The 17,348-nt window shown below is 37.3% G+C and overlaps 2 protein-coding genes across 5 annotated transcripts; both read left to right on the top strand.

The window, feature by feature from the left end:
- Nucleotides 1–335: 335 nt before the first annotated feature.
- LOC103987094 (uncharacterized) lies at nucleotides 336–6,205 on the top strand. 4 transcript variants are annotated; one of them, XM_018827705.2, is made up of 7 exons: nucleotides 336–431; nucleotides 562–700; nucleotides 789–1,007; nucleotides 1,100–1,183; nucleotides 1,908–3,112; nucleotides 4,509–5,834; nucleotides 5,944–6,205. In XM_018827705.2, the coding sequence occupies exon 6, from the start codon at nucleotides 4,602–4,604 to the stop codon at nucleotides 5,556–5,558; it is 957 nt and encodes a 318-aa protein (XP_018683250.2). In that variant the 5' UTR covers nucleotides 336–431; nucleotides 562–700; nucleotides 789–1,007; nucleotides 1,100–1,183; nucleotides 1,908–3,112; nucleotides 4,509–4,601; the 3' UTR covers nucleotides 5,559–5,834; nucleotides 5,944–6,205. The 4 variants fall into 4 exon arrangements, 3 of the variants coding, with proteins under 3 accessions (XP_018683250.2, XP_018683248.2, XP_065042541.1); XM_018827703.2 differs by having other exon boundaries at nucleotides 789–967; XM_065186469.1 differs by having other exon boundaries at nucleotides 359–459.
- A 3,065-nt stretch (nucleotides 6,206–9,270) lies between these two features.
- On the top strand, nucleotides 9,271–12,709 carry LOC135675872 (probable 3-beta-hydroxysteroid-Delta(8),Delta(7)-isomerase). Its single transcript, XM_065186470.1, has 4 exons — nucleotides 9,271–9,516; nucleotides 10,147–10,290; nucleotides 10,411–10,519; nucleotides 12,261–12,709. The coding sequence occupies exons 1-4, from the start codon at nucleotides 9,360–9,362 to the stop codon at nucleotides 12,517–12,519; spliced, it is 669 nt and encodes a 222-aa protein (XP_065042542.1). The 5' UTR covers nucleotides 9,271–9,359; the 3' UTR covers nucleotides 12,520–12,709.
- The last annotated feature ends 4,639 nt before the right edge of the window (nucleotides 12,710–17,348 follow it).

Consider the following 17,348-nt stretch of genomic DNA (forward strand, 5'->3'; position numbering starts at 1 on the left):
CCTACCGCCGTCTACGTTGCGCATGGGCCGGTCAAGGCCCGCACGTAGAATTCCGCCTCCATAGTTGGGCGAATCAATGAAGGTGGTGGGTCCGACTTCCAAATTAAGTCTTCCACTAATTCCACTTGGACTTGCGACCACAGCCCCGACTTCGCCCTGTTGTAACGGCCACGTTCAAATCAGCATTCACCGTGATCTGCCGTAAGATTCGCGCTGGGTTCTTGATGATTCCCAAAGGCGCAACCGGAAAATTCGGACTAATTTTGCTTAATTATGTAATATTAATTAATATAAATTTTAAGTTTTTCCTTTTACTTTTTACCGCTCCCCTCCCCCTTCCCGTCACCTGCGAGCACGTCCAGGTTTCTTGTCGCTACTGGAGACGTAGTGGATCTTCGATTTCGCTGCATGATTCATCGATTCCGGTTTCAGTAAGGCTGTCATTCGATTGGAAAATTTGTAATTTCGTGTTTTTGTCGATTTCCTCGATCTTTTATGTTATTGTTGGGTGACTTCGGCTGTTTGAGATCTCTAATCTTCGGAAAGTTTCGACCTTTTCAGACCGTTCCCATGTGATCTCCGGTAGTCTCCTCCTCTATCCCAGCTCTTTTGTCGTTCATCTTCGCACACAGAAGAATCTCGTTCTCCGTTGTGTTTGGCTTGCCACCTTTTCTTTTTTCCCCTAGTTCTGCTCCACGAGGTAGTGACAGATTGGTGACTTTTGACTGAGAAAGATTTGTTTTTCCTGGTAAAATTTCTAATTTTTAGGTTTATTGTGACATGGGTAGGTCGAGATCGAGCACGGAGACATTGCAAGATCTCGAGCTGAGATTTGGCCTGTCTACCCTATACAAATGCCAGATTTGGCAGCAAGTCGCTTAAGGGGTTGTCCTGAGTTAATACTGTTATACTGATCGAAGACGGCGATGACGATGTGCGGATGTATCCTCCTGCGTCTTGCGGAGAGGTATTTCAACAGGACCATGCAATCTTTCGGCTTGATTAAGGTTACTACTTGTTTGGGTTTTCTTCTCAGGGTTTGGTCATTGAGGTTTCTGTCGGTGCTTGCTTAGACTAGTATTAATCTGTCATGTTGCAGATGGTTGGGTTCAATCCATACTCAAGTTACTCCAGTTCATGTGCACCTGCAATTGAGAAGATGATCTTCGGCTTGGAGTTGGAGGTGACTGAAGCATCTTTTTGCTTAATGTTCCCCTTTTTCATTTGAGATTTTCGGTGGATTACTTATAGATTATGAAACAAACATACCTTTGCAATCCTAAGGCTCTATATAATTCAATGGTCCCTGAAACAATTCTAAAAGGCCCAGGACTTGGTCAAGATAATGACTATTCAATAGTAATTCTTTTCTTGGCCAGAAAAAGAAGTAGATTTTCTCTGTAATCATTGGACCGATTTTCCTAAGTATTTTCAATATCCATGTTGGGGAGTGCTTAGATTGCTTTTCTAAATCTATTTGGTGTCTTACTGTCCTAACATGAGTCTACCATGGGCTAAGCAAGTTCTTTTATTATTAAGTTTCATATTTTGAGAGTTCAAGTTTGTAGTAAAATTTTGTAAGGTTCGAGGATGGCTTTTCTTTATCAGACTGTCTTCCAAGTCATCGAAGGATCGTTTGTAGTTGATTCCAATCAAAAGAGATCCCTCTTATGTTTGGAATCTGTGTATTGAACTAACTGGTCAAGTTTTAGTTCCTTCAGCAAGCAACTGTCATGATTGTTACTATGCAGATTAGGGTTTTCTGCATTAATTCATCTTATATGATTTTTGGTGTCTCATCATTAATACCACATCTTCTTAGGTTGTCACAGACTGCCTCGTCTGTAAATTCCAATCTTTTACATTCGAATGCGGCATTTATCTAATGCTTTTCCTTCTTCTGGCAGCACCTAATCAATATCTTGGGAGTTTAAATGGCTGGAGTACTACATCAGAAGACAGATCGAAAGGCCCAAATGCTTGGAATTCCGGCAAGATATGTCTTTGAATCTTTTCGTCTCCAGATGATTATTTCTTGAAACTTAACTGAAATATGAACTCCGGGAAGGAACTGAATGCAGGAAAGCTCAACGTTACTAGTTCTTCTTTGATAGTTAGCTTGTCACTCATAGCTGTTTCTTTCTTTAATGTTGTATACATCTAAAAAAAAAATGCTGTATGCATCATCTACTATGGAGCTTAATAGAATTTCTGGAACCTCCGTTTCCTTGTTTGTATTTTCAAGATCCTCCACCCTTTTTCAAATTCTGGGTACCTAATTTTCTCCTCTTTTCCAAACTTTGTGAACCTAATTTCTGGTCAGAACCATGCCCTAATTGTCCCATCCTTACACTTAATTTGATCATAGATTCAACATTTTGTTGTTCTATAGCATTATTGATTATAGTAGTTCTGCATCTGCATTATGGTGAGTGTTCCTGGTGACGTAGTTCAGGTGTGACTACGATGTACTATTTGTATGGACACAATGAGGGAGGCGACAACCACTTGCGGACATATGTTTTGTAAAGCTTGCATCACTAGTGTCATCCTGTCAGAGAAGCAATGTTCAACCTGCCGAGAGAAGCTCTCTCAAAATAACATTCACTGTATATACCTTCCAGGAGCAACTTCCTCATTAAGCAGTGACTTTATCTAATGTCATCAGCTATTTTGACCTACCGGGGGCATTTTATTATGAAACGATTGTTAAGGGGGAGAAAGACAGGTTCTTAGCCCCCCTTCTTATAAAAGGTCATGCTGCTTGAGCGATCATCATAGTAGTATTAGCAGTAGTAGTAGCTGGTAGATCTAATTATCAGATGGAAAAATTTCCCAGACTGTGGATCTTTGGAATTTGAAGGGGATGTGATGCTGTAAAAATTGCATGAACTCTTGTGATCATATGCAAGAAGTTACTGTATGTAGCATTTTTTGCAATAGCAGATCATGTAACCAGACCTACAATGTCAATGATTTGGAGTATCTATATCATCAGTGACTTGCTTCCTTTGGAAAGATCTAACATCATAGAGCTCAAATGCATTGATCAATTGTGTCTCATGCCTGCATCCTTGGGATAGCCACAAACTTCAAATTTTGCATCTTCCAGGTAACAGCTTCTTCTTAAAACTCAATGTGATTCGCTACATATTCTTACTTGTTGATTGTGTTAAAAGTAGTTGTATGGCTGCAGATTGTTCCAATTTTTGACTTCAAACAACATGTTTCCAGCTTTTGATCCTTGTTAAGTAGCTCTATTTCCTAGTCCAAACCTGGCCATGCCTAATCATTTTTGTTGGATGCAATCATGAACGGTGTCTTCATAAGTTATTCGGGTGCAATTCATGTGTGTTCACAACTAAATGGGTCTTGGTATAATATTAAGGTTATTCTTTTATGATCTGAAAGACCAATGTTCTTATTACGTGTTTCAATCATAGAAACAGTCTCATTATATTTAGAAGTAAGGTTATGTCTATTGTTCCTTCCCAGTCAAGATCCAATGATAAGATTATTCTTTTACACCTTGGAAGATTATAATTGGTGTTATCATCTCTATATATATAGGTACACCATGGTACAATAGTAATATTACTCCTAAATTCGTTTCCATCATTACAAGGACATATAGTTTACTATGTGCTAAAGGCATATAAAATGACATATATAGGGCATTTCCCATTGATCTTTAAAGAAATTATTGTGATGCTATTATATGTAATAGTAATGAAGGTGAGATTTGAGATCATAATCCTGTAATAATAAAAGGTTATTATACATTTGAAATGTGTTTTAGGAATATATTCGAAATGTGTATTGAAAGCTTATTATACATTTCGAATATAATTTGACATTTGATATTTTTCAAAAAAATCACATCATGTTGTATTGAAAATGCTCAAATGTTTATGCTTCTTTATGATAGTATTAACATTTTAGCATTTTTTAATGCTAATGTAATTTTTAAAAATAATATGATTTATATTTTTTATACAATAATAATTTATTTATTTATTTTTAAAAGTTTTTATATATTTTTTTAATTATTATGTTTATTATTTATTATATATCTAGCCATAAATTTTTTTTGATAGGATTACATACATACATACATACATACATTTATTTTTATTTATTTACTTATTATTTCTTCCAAAGGTATTTAACGATTACACATTCCTTCAAATCATTTTTTTCAGCTAGACATTAAAGATATAAATATATTCTCAAATGTAACCTTAGGCCTGTCTAAATTAGAATGTATTATGTATATTACATATATCCTTCCTGTCGGATCAAGATCTCATTATTAATTATGGTTATCGATAATTTTTTGGATTAAGAATATTAAAAAAATATAAAAAATGATGTTATTGGTATAATTTAAGAAATATTAAAAATAAAATAAATCATCTTTAATATTCTTATTCTCAATTGTTCTTAACTGTGTAAAAGGGTATCAAATTCCAAATTGGAGGCCATATATCCAAGTTTAATTTTTGCAGGTATAAAATGCGACGCTTCGTCCTATTTCTGCTCCTCTCAAGACGGTAGTAGAGAGAAGAGACAGAGCGAGAGGGGGGAGAGAGAGATCGGTGATGGCGGATCTTGTGTACCACGCATTTGCTTTCGTCGCCTTGTTCTCTCACGGCCTTTACCATCTGATCTCAGCCACCCGCGCCCACCTCGCCGTCCCGTCGTCCTCCTTCTCCACCTCCGGTCGCGGTGCTGCCGTCGCTGCCGACCATACCGCCCGCCCCTACTACCCGCTCGCACTCGCCGCCCACCGTCACCACCTACTCCGCCACCTCCCCCTCTACCTCGCCCTCCTCTGCCTCCTCGTCGCCGTCGCGGTCCACGCCTTTTTCTCCTCGCCCGATGGAGCCCGTGCTGCCGCCCAACGCTTCTCCTACCTCGAGTCGGCCGCCGCCCTCTTCCTCTTTGTCCTCCTCGCCACCTCCATCTTGATCCTCCCACTCCCGGCGGACGTCGTCTTCCTCCTCGCCGCCCTCGCGTTTGCCCTCCTCTCCGCTGCATCCGCCCACTCGGCCGCCGCATACCAGCAATCCGAACTCCAGTCCAAGTGCGACTCCATCTCCTCGCTTGTCTCTGCTGCATCTGCTACCTCCGCGCTCGTTGTGGCCATTGCTCCGAGGCTCTTCGTTGCGGAGCTCGCCTTGGCAGCCTCCATTGCCCTCCAAGGTCTCTGGTCATTCCAGACCGGCATCTCCCTCTACGTCGACGCCTTTATTCCCGAGGGTTGCCACCAGATACTGGGTGTCCGCGACATCTCCACCAACTGTGATCTTGACAGTTCCCTCCACCGCGCCGCTGCGCTCCTTGATCTGGCCTTTGCCCTCCACGCCACCCTCATTGCCATTACCACCTCGATCGTGTGTGCTACCTCGACCAGGGCATACAGTAGCAGTGGGCTCGTCCGAAGGCACAATGGAGATTCCTACGAGGCTCTGCCGGCCTCATTATCGACCGGAACTCTCTCAGATATGGATCACATTCAGATGAAGGCGTTCTCCAAGAGCTCAACGCAGGCCTAAGATAAGTTCTTCCTTTATCCCTACTCCTCACTTAGGTTTAATTCCAAAAGGATTTACTAATGAGTTGAACAAAATTGCTTGATCCATTTACAAAAGGGAAAAAAAGAAAACAATCAGTGTTTGGGGAAGTTTGCTGCAATTATACAGGGATGCATGAAGACAGAGGATGTTGTTTTAGGTGTTGAAATTCTCCATCATGATTGCCTCAATGTTATGATGGGTAGTATCCAACTGATCTTGATGAACTTATGTGCTTGCTCAATGAAAATTCTCCAGGTTTGTTTGGTTCTCTTGTTGCTTGAACTTATCCAACATCAGCAGGGTTTTGCAAAACTGAAGTGAACCAATTTTTTTTTTTTTTTTTCACTCTTCTGGCTTATTGAAGGATATTTAATGCTTTTGGAAAAGATGAGCATGACGTCGTGGAGATGCATGGAGTCGATGATAGAGTACAGAGTGTTCAGAAAGATTGAACAGAGTTGTATTTAATATTTTTCAACCAGCTTGTTTCTTAGTTTATTTCACAATGTGTTGTTCTAACTAATCTCTTTTATCTGTCAGTATTTTCCTCAGAAGTCTTGTGCCATGAGGTGTTTGAACTAAAATGTAATATTACCATATAGTCTCTTTCTTATTCTGTTTTCTCATCCTCTCTCTCTCCTGATAGTAATGGAGGTTTCCAACTATTAATGATAACTTGCAAGGGCTGCATCTTAACTCCTTGTTGGGTTTTGAGACTGGACACTAGCTAGAGGCTAGTTGATGGAGGCACCACTAAGGACTTAGAAGGGTTAACTCTAGGTACAAATCATGAAGACTTGGGAACTGAGTGTTTTCATTGGTATATTTGTTGTAAGTATGCTTCATAGATAATGTGTATTGGAATTATTATTTTTAGTCACGGAACTTGTGTTTAATTTGTTGGAATTATGCAAACACACGCACATGTAGGTTAATTTATAGACCGCTGTCTATTAACCTAAGAGATGTGCAACTTTGGCTCCCTCCAAAAATGTCAGGAACTCATTTCATAGCCTAGCCTGTTTCTTGTATATTCAAAGGCAACCAAAATGAATATTTTTTATGATGAAGCTACTTAGATTCTATATCTAGAAATCATCCTTATATGCCATTCTTAATCCAATTTCAATGATAAATTAAATTAGTCAGGTTAGCTATGTTTTAATATATGACCATGCTGTTTTATTTTCTTCACAATTATGCCATACTTTTAGTCATTTTTTTGTACCTTTTGAGGTTAGAATAAGTTTATGTAATGGATTTCAGCAAACATTTTAATCAAATTCTTATTTCTTATTTACAAATTGCACTATATTGTCCTTATGACATTTTTATTTTATAGCATTTCCCTGTTATCTTGAATGGTTTATGATTCAGTGCATCTTTGATGCCTCAATTATTATATATTTTGAACCTTCTATCATTATTTAAGTTAACACGTCAGATACTACATATTACTCTTAACCCCAATGAAGTCTTGCTCTTTGAATTATGCACATCGTAAATCGTTAACCTTTTTTTTAATGTTTTTAACTTCATCTCTCGTCAGATTTGCCATCTATATCATGCATCTTGTCTTTGTTTAAAATCTGTGGTACAATATTTATTTAGTATTTGATTAATGAGTTGCTGATTTGTCGCAAATAGTTGTTACCTTACAGCTTCTTATTGTTGTATCAGTTATCATAGTGTGTTCAAGTTCTTTAATCGTTTGCTGATTGTTTAATATATAAGTTGGTCATTCTTGTAAGAACTATTATATTATTGCAATATTGAAAATTTATTATCACAATTATTTTTTCAGTTAGCACCTATAATGTGATACCTCCAGCACTCAACCTATCTAACCAAGAAAACATCATTCAGAAATAATTCACTCTTTCTGATAGACAGTCCTTGAAAACTCTAAATCACTATTATAAATCTGTTTACATACTAATTCATATGCTATGTTGGTAGTGAAAATCCATTTATTACATGTGGGAGGAAAACCAAAATATCTGTAAAACCATATCTTTAAAACATAGCATGGGTTCTTGGCATGAGCTTTGTGCTGGTTTTCCAAAATAATTGTGGCCTTTTTACATTTTACTTGTGCTTTGTCACAGTAGCATGTTATTCATGAATGATACATGATCTCTCTTGTCAAGTTATTGGGATTAGCATCATATCCTTTGCATGCTACCATCCGCCATCTGAAGGAATAAATGTTTCGAAGAATAGTTCTCTGTTCTGAGATGCTTCTCTCTGGATACATTTCTTGTAAGATCTAATATTAGCGTGTCACTTTGCTTTGATAATCTTTTACTTTCCATCGGCGATCCTTTTAAATTTTGAAGCATGCAGGTTCTTGTGGTGTTCTAGTGTGTCTTGAACTTGGTTGTTTCTTTCATTTTTATTTTCGACAAAACTGATTTGTCTTCACTACGTTTTTAAAGCAATACCTGCTTTGGACTTTTCTTGATTCTTCCAGGTTTTGTAGTCAATAAGTGTGATAAAATTGAACTAAACTTGAAGACGGGCTATAAATATAAAGTCTTCTCTGGAGTGTTGGTATAAGCTCCAATACTAGAGTTGCTTTATAGCTAAAAATTTTCAGGCTATTTTGTAACTATTTATTTCTGAACTTCTGTTAGCTTGGATCCATTTTTGTTTCATTGATCGCGCATGGTGTATTGTATAAAATTTTTGTTCTTTTCTTTTTGAAATCTGCTTTGACTCGAAAGTTTTTCTTTAACTGATATAACATCGTCTCAATTTCTATGTAAATCATCGGCAACCAGTCGGAAAGTTCTGCTTTTAGATTTTTCAGATTGAACTGGATCTTGATAAGAAAATTATTTGATCCTATTCAACTTTGATCTATCACTCTACTTTCCCTGTACTGCATGTGTTTTCTCTTGGGGATATCTGTTGGAAAGTTAAAAATGCATATTCTTGCATAATTTTGCTAACATGTAAACCACTTTTTAATGATAGTTCTTATCAGATATATGCATTTTTAGAGAAGTGTATTTATTACATCAAAATGGCTGTAAAAGATCCAAGCCAAGTAATTAAAAGAAAGCCAAAATTAGCTTCCAAGCAGATGAAGCAATATTGATTAGTTACTGAATGGTTCCTTTTACTCGTTTGATCGACCACAATTGTAGTGTTCTTGAATGCTTTCAAGGTTTTAGCTAATGTGATGTCTAAATATAGCTTCAACATTTGCTATCGATTCGTGTAATAATGGTGACAATAAACATAGCGATGAGTTTGTCCAAATACAGGTACCGATCGATCATACAGTCGAAGGAGAGAGAGAGAGAGTGTGTGTGTGTGTGTGTTCTTGCAGTCTCCCAAAAATGGTAGGTAGACCATCTCAACATGCTTACTGTTGCTCCTCACGTGAAACACGTGGAGGGTGCCTCTGCATCGATCACAGATCCAGCCGCCCACATCGCTCCTCTGGATTCACGAAGAAGCAAAATCGACCGTGTGTTCTTCTTGGTTTGATCGAAATTTGGTACCTGCGGAGCACAGCCGAAGACACTCACGTGCCGGTGGGCCGGAAGACAGATAAATTGAAACGCCCCAAAAGTGTACCGTTGAATCTGTCCCGGGTCCCGCTTCCGTGAGGGAGACTGATATGGACGATTTGGTCGTTGAAGATCGAGTGGATATTATTCCATTACAAAGGAGGAGGCTGTGGTAGGTGCGAAGTATCTCGGCCGCTTCCCTTTCTCTTCATAAACCGGACATCGCCATCACGCAAAGCAGCACAAGAAGAAGCGAGAGATGGCGGCTGCGGAAGCGGGACACTGGGAGCACCCGTACGTGCCGAAGGATCTGAAGCTGCCGGACTATGTCCCCTGCTTCCTCTCCCAGAAGGACATCCTCGTTCCCTATCTCGGCACCTCCTTCCTCCTCGTCTCCCTCATCTGGCTCTTCTCCGGTCTGCTTTCCCTCCCTCTCTTTCTTTCTTAGTCTCGATCCAATCTTGTAAAAAAGATCAGATCTTGTCGCACATACAGTAGCCTTTCGCTGACAAGATTCATCTTTTCTTGATCTAGTTCATTTCCTTCTCTTATTTTTGCCTGAAATACGATAGATCGTAATGATTTTGCTCTTCTCTCTTTTGCGATACTTACACTGCAAAGCAATCGATTGATTAGTTGCTAGATATTTCGTCTTGGTTTAGTTCATTGAGGATTTTCGTACGAGAACGCGTGCTTATTATTTTGATCCTACCACGTAGTTGTAAGAATGCGTCTGAGAGAAGATTGTTAGAAATAATATCTAAATGGTTATCACTGAACTTTTGTTGATATCTGTCAAGTTACTTAGGAACTGCATTGCAGTGTTGACTCCAAACACACCCGGATGTATGATTGTGGGGTGACATAAAAGTTAGGCATTAATCTGAACTAGATGTTTTCCTTTTACCCCCCCCTTTGACCATCAAGAATGGCAGCACATTGGAAAGGAAAAATAAATCCTCATAGCAGTTGAATTCATATCTGCATTGTGTATTATTTCCCTTGTTAGTTGAATTTATTCCCTTTATCTTCTTCTGCGGTTGTAGGACGATCAAAGTTGTCTAAGACTGATAGGTTGCTTATGTGCTGGTGGGCATTCACGGGGCTGACACATATTATACTTGAGGGATACTTCGCTTTCTCTCCTGATTTTTACAAGGAGAAAACTCCACATTTTCTAGCTGAAGTCTGTAAGTCTTTTCAGCATATGCCGAATTTGATTTTCAGTTTAACAAATTTATTTGGAGCTTCTGAACAGAGTTTGGTGACAACTTAGATTTTATGCTTTTTATTGTGATCTGAAATGCCAGGGAAGGAATATAGCAAAGGTGACTCTAGATATGCTGGAAGAGATGCAGGTATTGTCACTGTTGAAGGTATCACTGCTGTTCTAGAGGGTCCAGCCAGCCTTCTTGCAGTGTAAGGCTTCGATTAGCTCTTTCTTTTCAGTAAAATTTTTTATTTATACATGCTGTTTGCAAGTGCTGGGAATAGGCTATATATCCTACTGAATTGTTGGAAGCAAGTGCATTATGGAAAATTACCATGAGTTTGCATTTGGCATATAAATATGTTAGTTAGGAGATTATACAAATATGAACTCATGATCACAGAGTTGGAACTCCTTCCTATATGCTTAAGCCTACACCAGGGCTACTTTCTTGGATGATTTCTTATCTTGTTTGTACCTGTGGTAGGTATTTCATACTTCATTGAAAAGTTGTAGTAGGTCAGTTTTTGAGAAAAGAAGGAAAACCTTGTACTTGTTCCAATCCCAAACAATTATTGTTGAATGATCTTAAAGATCTTGTAAAAACCACTTTAACCAAGAAACAGTTTGAGTATCGCAATTTCACTTGTAGCAATGGCTTGATTTTCATGTTTAATTCATGCAACCCAAAACTCCTTTCCTAGACCAAAAAGATTCATTCCCTAGGCCAATTCTATACTAATCTATACTACATTGGCTTTTGGCAACTAACTTGACTTTAAATAGGGCTCTCCAGGGTTTCCAAAATAACATTAACATTTCAAATTAAGGATGAAAATACAATTATGTTCTTAATCAAGTAGGACTAGGACACCCCTCAGACAGTGGCGTTTGTTGGGACTTGGTTAGTCTTGACTTATGTCTTATTAGTTTGGTTTGATTACTTTCTGACTTGGTCAGAAGACTGAGACCCACCATTACTCTTACTCAAGTGCTTCTCAGGTCCAGTAAAGATCAGGGTCATCCTGTTTAGACTGTTAGGCCCTAGTGTTCATGAATTATTCTATGCTGATAAACGGGCTTTCAGTTTGCTGAAATTTTTTGCTCTCCTAGCTCAAGCCATTTTGTTTGATTAAAACCCCTTCCGCTCTTCTCTCACTTCTGGTGGTGCTTCACCACGAGAGAGGAAAGTGAATTGGGGTTTCATCATCAAGTGGGAATAGAGGAGGGTGCTGCACTGCCAAAAGAGAGAGAAGAGGGGATCTGTACCATCAGGAAAGATATAGCTAAGAGAGAGAAATACCACAAAGGGAAGGGGGGAGGCATCATTGTGCTGAGGGGATGGCTCTTGCTTTGACATGCGAGGATTAGGGGAAGGGGTTTTGATTAAACAAAATGGCTTGAGCTAAGATATCAAATACTTTAATGATTTGATCAAACCAATTGATTGAAGCCAAAATTTGATCAACTCTGGGAATCTTGATTAGATGCGCTTGGGCCAACCCAAGTGACTGCCTGGGCACCTTGCCAGGGTTATATTGAGGTGCTTGGGCCTTAGAGAGCGCCCATTGACATCCCTGATGTCAGTATGTTCACCTTCAATCACATGCCTCTTCATAGTTCAGGGTGATTTTATCATTCATATTTATGACGAACAAACAGCGAAAGCTCTTAACTTTTCTTTTTTTGGTGGATTAATGCTATATATATATATTTTATTTTTTTTTGCCCTTTGCTCGTAAGAGTCCACTAGTTATAGACCAAGTGATGTAAGTTACCATGTTACCATGTAACCAGTTGAAAGATATATAAAGATGCCGTAATATCCATGGAATGACGTTTTCAACAAGAAGATAAATCAATAAAGTTGTTTTGATAGAAAATAATTGCTTTATAATTTATATCATTAAGATTTCTTTAACTTCATCTGTTTGGGATGATATTCTTCAGGTACGCAATTGCCACTAGGAAACCCTACAGTTATATTCTTCAGTTTGCAGTTTGTCTTGGCCAGCTCTATGGTTGCCTGCTTTACTTCATAACTGCTTTCCTGGAGGGTGACAACTTTGCAACAAGCCCTTACTATTATTGGGCATACTATGTCGGAGCAAACAGCTCATGGGTTGTCATCCCCTTGCTGATTGCGATCAGGAGCTGGAAGAAGATAACTGCAGCACTTCAAGCAGAGAAAAAGATGAAAACTAGATGAACTTGAACTCACTGTCATTCTAGTGAATCCAAAAACCTCCTAATAAATGGTGATTTGACTTGATGTTTTCTGCGGAACACTTTTTTAGATTTGACTAGTTGTCTTAAATTATTTTCTGGCAGGAACTAATTTTGTCATGCACTTGCAATATGTTGGATGACATGTTTGATTTAGACTCGATTTTCTCCTAGTCTCGAATCATTTTCTGGCTGGAACCCATTTTATCATGAACTTGCAATGTCTCAGAAGTCATGTTGTTTTATTTGGACTATCAGTTATAATAAGAAAATGGCTTTGGCCATTGAGAAATTAAAGACTCTCTACCAGCATGGATTGTAAAGAATGTTATTGTTATTTTCTTCCGGGTTCTAAATGGATCGTAGTTAAGTGCAAAGGTGGGATGTTGTCTTTGTTATGAAGTACTATTATTCAAATAGTCCTTTTCAGCTGGCTGTAACTTATGAACCTGATCATTTTCCGACCGTAAATAGTTGAGATTTTACAGTTTTTTTTGTTGTTTTGTTATTGTTATATCATTTTGTGATCATGTGCATCCTACAGGTTATTGTTCTTTGGGATTGCTGGCTGCAGATTCAAATTTTAAGACAAGCTGCTATCTAGCTTTGAGTACCTTGGTTTCATCCTACAGTTCACAGTTCTTTAGGGTGATCTATTCTTGCTTTCAGAAATCTAGAATCTCGGTATAGCAATTACATGCTATAAACATGTAGAACCTTGGTGTAGTCGTTACCAGAGTTCCCTCTTTTACCTGTCGGTGGATTGATGCATGGATTGCTCTCATTTCGGGCGAAGCGATTAGAGTTTGGGAATGGGAACCCTCTTCTCTTTAAGCAGGGAATCTTGCTTGGAGAATAACTCTAAAGCGATTGTTATCTCACTAACCTCCTCCTCGCTATTATCGTTGATTCTATAAGTCCTACGATTCTTTTGTATGTCATTCGTAAAGAACAACTTTCCAGGTTATTCTTGTAACCTCGTTGGCCCTCTTTAAAGACTTGTAAAAAAGAAAACAAGTTAGTGAATAAATGAATGCCCAAGTAAATATTATATCGTCATAGTTATGTCAAAGCGCATACTAAAAAACCAATGCTCTTGTAACACTATTGCCAGACCAATCGATGAATCATCCCTTAACAATACCCTAAGACCCACCAAGTCGTGTCACATAGGGTTCTAGGGGTTTGAACCACATATGATTATTCTTGGCTCATGAAAATCCTTATAAGTTATGGGATAGAGGTTTCGTTTTTAAGTAATTTTGTCTTTACGTGATGATCACGCACAAGCTATACTCAAAAGCGGGTTGTCAAACCTATTGAAATCCTATTTAAGACATGAATAAGATTAAAAAAGTATGGACATTGCATCGAACACCATCACTATTAATAGTTAGTGATATTTTTCTTCACTTATTCTTTTGATGTCTTGGCTTCTGCAAATACACCTCTAGGCTCTCAACTGGTTTCTCACTACTACGGTTGTTGGGTAGTCAAACTTTAATCCAATAATACTATTTTAACTCGCCACTAACTAACTCTAATATGAGATTTATCTTTGTTTGCATCCATGGATCCATCGATAAAGTAAAAGGTCTTTTCTTGTTTTGTTCTTGTCTCTCAAATTTATTGCGATGGCTTAACTGGATGGATGTAAATTGGAGCTTTAACGAACATCTCCTTGTAGAATTTAAAGTTTTGAGGCGTTGTCCTCTATAAAATTTTTTCATTAATTCTTTTTCTATTAGTCATCGCCTCTAAGTAGGTTTACATCACGTTTGCTTTCGATTGCCACTCTATTAGAAAATAAAGTGGATAAGCTACCTTCAGTAGAATTGATCATCGTTGGGGAGGATTCAACAATTGCTATCAACCGTTAAGTTCTCTTCGAAAACATATAGAGCTCCCTTGTTAGATAATTAAGAAAATTAGATAATACAATCTCACTTGTTCTCTCAAAAACTAAAAAGGTTAAAGGTCACTTGACTTCGTCTACCTCCTTAACGGTATACTCCATGCATCGAGCTGATTAATAGTATTGCCACTCTTTACTCATACTTCATGCGTTGAGTTAATTATTGATATTTATCTTCTTAATCAAACTTTCGGAATACATAAATTATTGTTTGGAAAGAGTAAATTTTCATCCTGATTAAAGCAAGTCTTTGCTATATCCGGTCATTCGACTCTTAGTGTACCACTTTATTTATTTATTTTATTGACTACTTGTTTTAGTAAAAAAGATATAATACCACATATTGTCTACTCAATTCCTTGGTCGATCATAGTGTATTGATATGAAGTCTCTTAATTTCGACTATTTTAATGAAAAATTCTTTGACATAGGTCTCAGAGTTTACTATTGGTTTCTCCATCTCCTTGATTTCATTTCAGAGCTATAATATTGTTCTTCCACGACAACAAGGGATTGATGGCTTCACAAAAATTACGATGACAATATCAAGCGATAGCTCAAACTCAGTCATCCTAATTTTTGTGTGCATTATACGTTCTTCACAACACGTTTGTCCTTGCAATCTTTCATGTAAAGTCAATCTCAAATAACCCATTTATTTTAGTAGCTTTATTCCCTACGAGGGATAAACTAAACATTAAGATGGAGGGACCATCGATTCACACAAACCATAAAGGTGGAGAGGTGTCTTACGAGCCAAAAGGGCCTTATTGGTCGTGGGATTCATTAAGGTAAGAATGATGGTTGTTGTTTGGGAATTATATCATTTTTGACATTGTATGTCGTCAGTACATCTTATTTTTGCTTTAGAGAAAGATAAAAAAGGGAAAGAAAATTAGGTTCAACATTAACAAAAGCTTACGAGGCTCTTACAATTGACCATGAAAAGGATTACTAAAGGATTAGTACCTATATCCTTTAGTCATGTTCAAGAGTGACTTTGAGAAGGCTTACGGTGGTATCTTTTGGATTACGATGGACACTACTCTCCATGAATTGAGTTTTTCTGATAAATTTATCTCATGCGATTATGTTGTATTTCTTCTCCAATATTTTTTTCTTATCTGATTAATAGGGATTGTTCAAATTATTTTAAAAGTTATTATGGTATCACATATTTAATTGATTTTCCCTAACTCATACAACATCATAATGTGTTTCTCTATGAATGATCAGCGAAATCTCTTATGGTCTCTTAAGGACCTATAAAAGAGAATATGAGTTAGAAGAAACATTTAATTCGTACCCAATAAATAATTATTTCAACAAACACTTGATAAGTAATGTTAATTACAAATATAGACTTTGTAAACTTTAAATAGTCCGTGACAAAATATCCAAGGGAGTTTGTCGTGATCAAAAGTTCTCATAAGTGCCCACATAATATTATTGTGGAATAAGACAACGAACCAACATTATCCCTAAGGCATATCTAGCCATATGCCACTTGAGTAGCTCCTTGGTGTCGTACTGATTGACATTTTGCACTACTCTGTAAAGTTAGAAAGCCCCCAAAATGATACCTAGATAGTCTATTTTTGATAAGTTTTGTCTCTACGTGTTAATTATATATAATTTACATTTACAAGCTTAAAACATCCATAAAAATCAACCAAAATTGGGCTACTAAACTCATCGTAAGTTCTCTACGTACGTATGCAAAGCATGAACAAAACCGAAGTACATAAACACATATAAGTATTATATCGAATAACTTATTTATAATTTTGTTCGTGACATTCTCCCCCACTTATTCATTCGATATCCTTGTCGAGCCTTTACCGATATTACTTCTCCTCATCTTTATGAAATCTTTAATATTTTACTTCAATTGCAACGTGCCTCATGGATCCCAACGACATTCCATTGTTGTTGTTGAGTAACCGAACTTTGATCTACCATGCTGCTTCAACTCGTTAATAACTCTGACTTTTGTGTAAGATCGATCAAGTTGTACCGATCTTTATTGGTTTCTACAAATCCTTTAAACGAAGGAATAAACTTTTCATATTATGCGCTAGTCTTTCAAATATCTCACGCCACTTGAATTGATAGATGCTTGTTGGAGTTTTAACTAGCATCGTCTTGTAGATTATAAAGTTTTTTTTTTTAATCTTTTCTCCTCAAAATTTGTTCATCCATTTCTTTTCTACTCAGTTTTCGCTTATGTAGGATTGAACGTGTTGGATACTTATAACTTTTATTGTCTATTGCATTTAGTTGATTAAAAAACCCAAAATGATGAACCATTTTTCCTGAGAACTCAGCTTATATTTCACGTCAAGTTTCCATAAGTGTTCACATAATATTATTGTGGAACAAGATAATGAACCAATACTATCCCCAAGGCCTATCTAGCCATATGCCACTTGAGTAGCTCCTTGGTGTCGTATTGATTGACATTTTGCACTACTTTGCGGAGTTAGAAAGCCCCCCAAAATAATACCTAGATGGTCTATTTTTAGAAGTTTTATCTCAACATGTTAATTACACATAATTTGTATTTATAATCTTGAAATATCCATAAAAACCAACCAAAATTGGGCTACTAAATTCATTACAAGTTCTTTATATATCGTGCAAAGCATAAACAAAACCGAAGTACATAAACACATACAAGTATTATATCAAATACCTTATTTATAATTTTATTCATGATATTCTCCTTCATTTATTCTTTCGACCCTTTATAGATACTATTTCTCCTCACCTTTGTTAAATCTTTAATATTTTACTTCAATCGCAATGTGCCTCATGGATCCTAACGACTTTCCGTCGTTGTTGTTGACTAGTCGAACTTTGATTTACCATGCTGCTATAACTCGTCAATAACTTTG

This window comes from Musa acuminata, chromosome BXJ1-6, assembly GCF_036884655.1.
Source record: "Musa acuminata AAA Group cultivar baxijiao chromosome BXJ1-6, Cavendish_Baxijiao_AAA, whole genome shotgun sequence".
Taxonomy (NCBI): domain Eukaryota; kingdom Viridiplantae; phylum Streptophyta; class Magnoliopsida; order Zingiberales; family Musaceae; genus Musa; species Musa acuminata.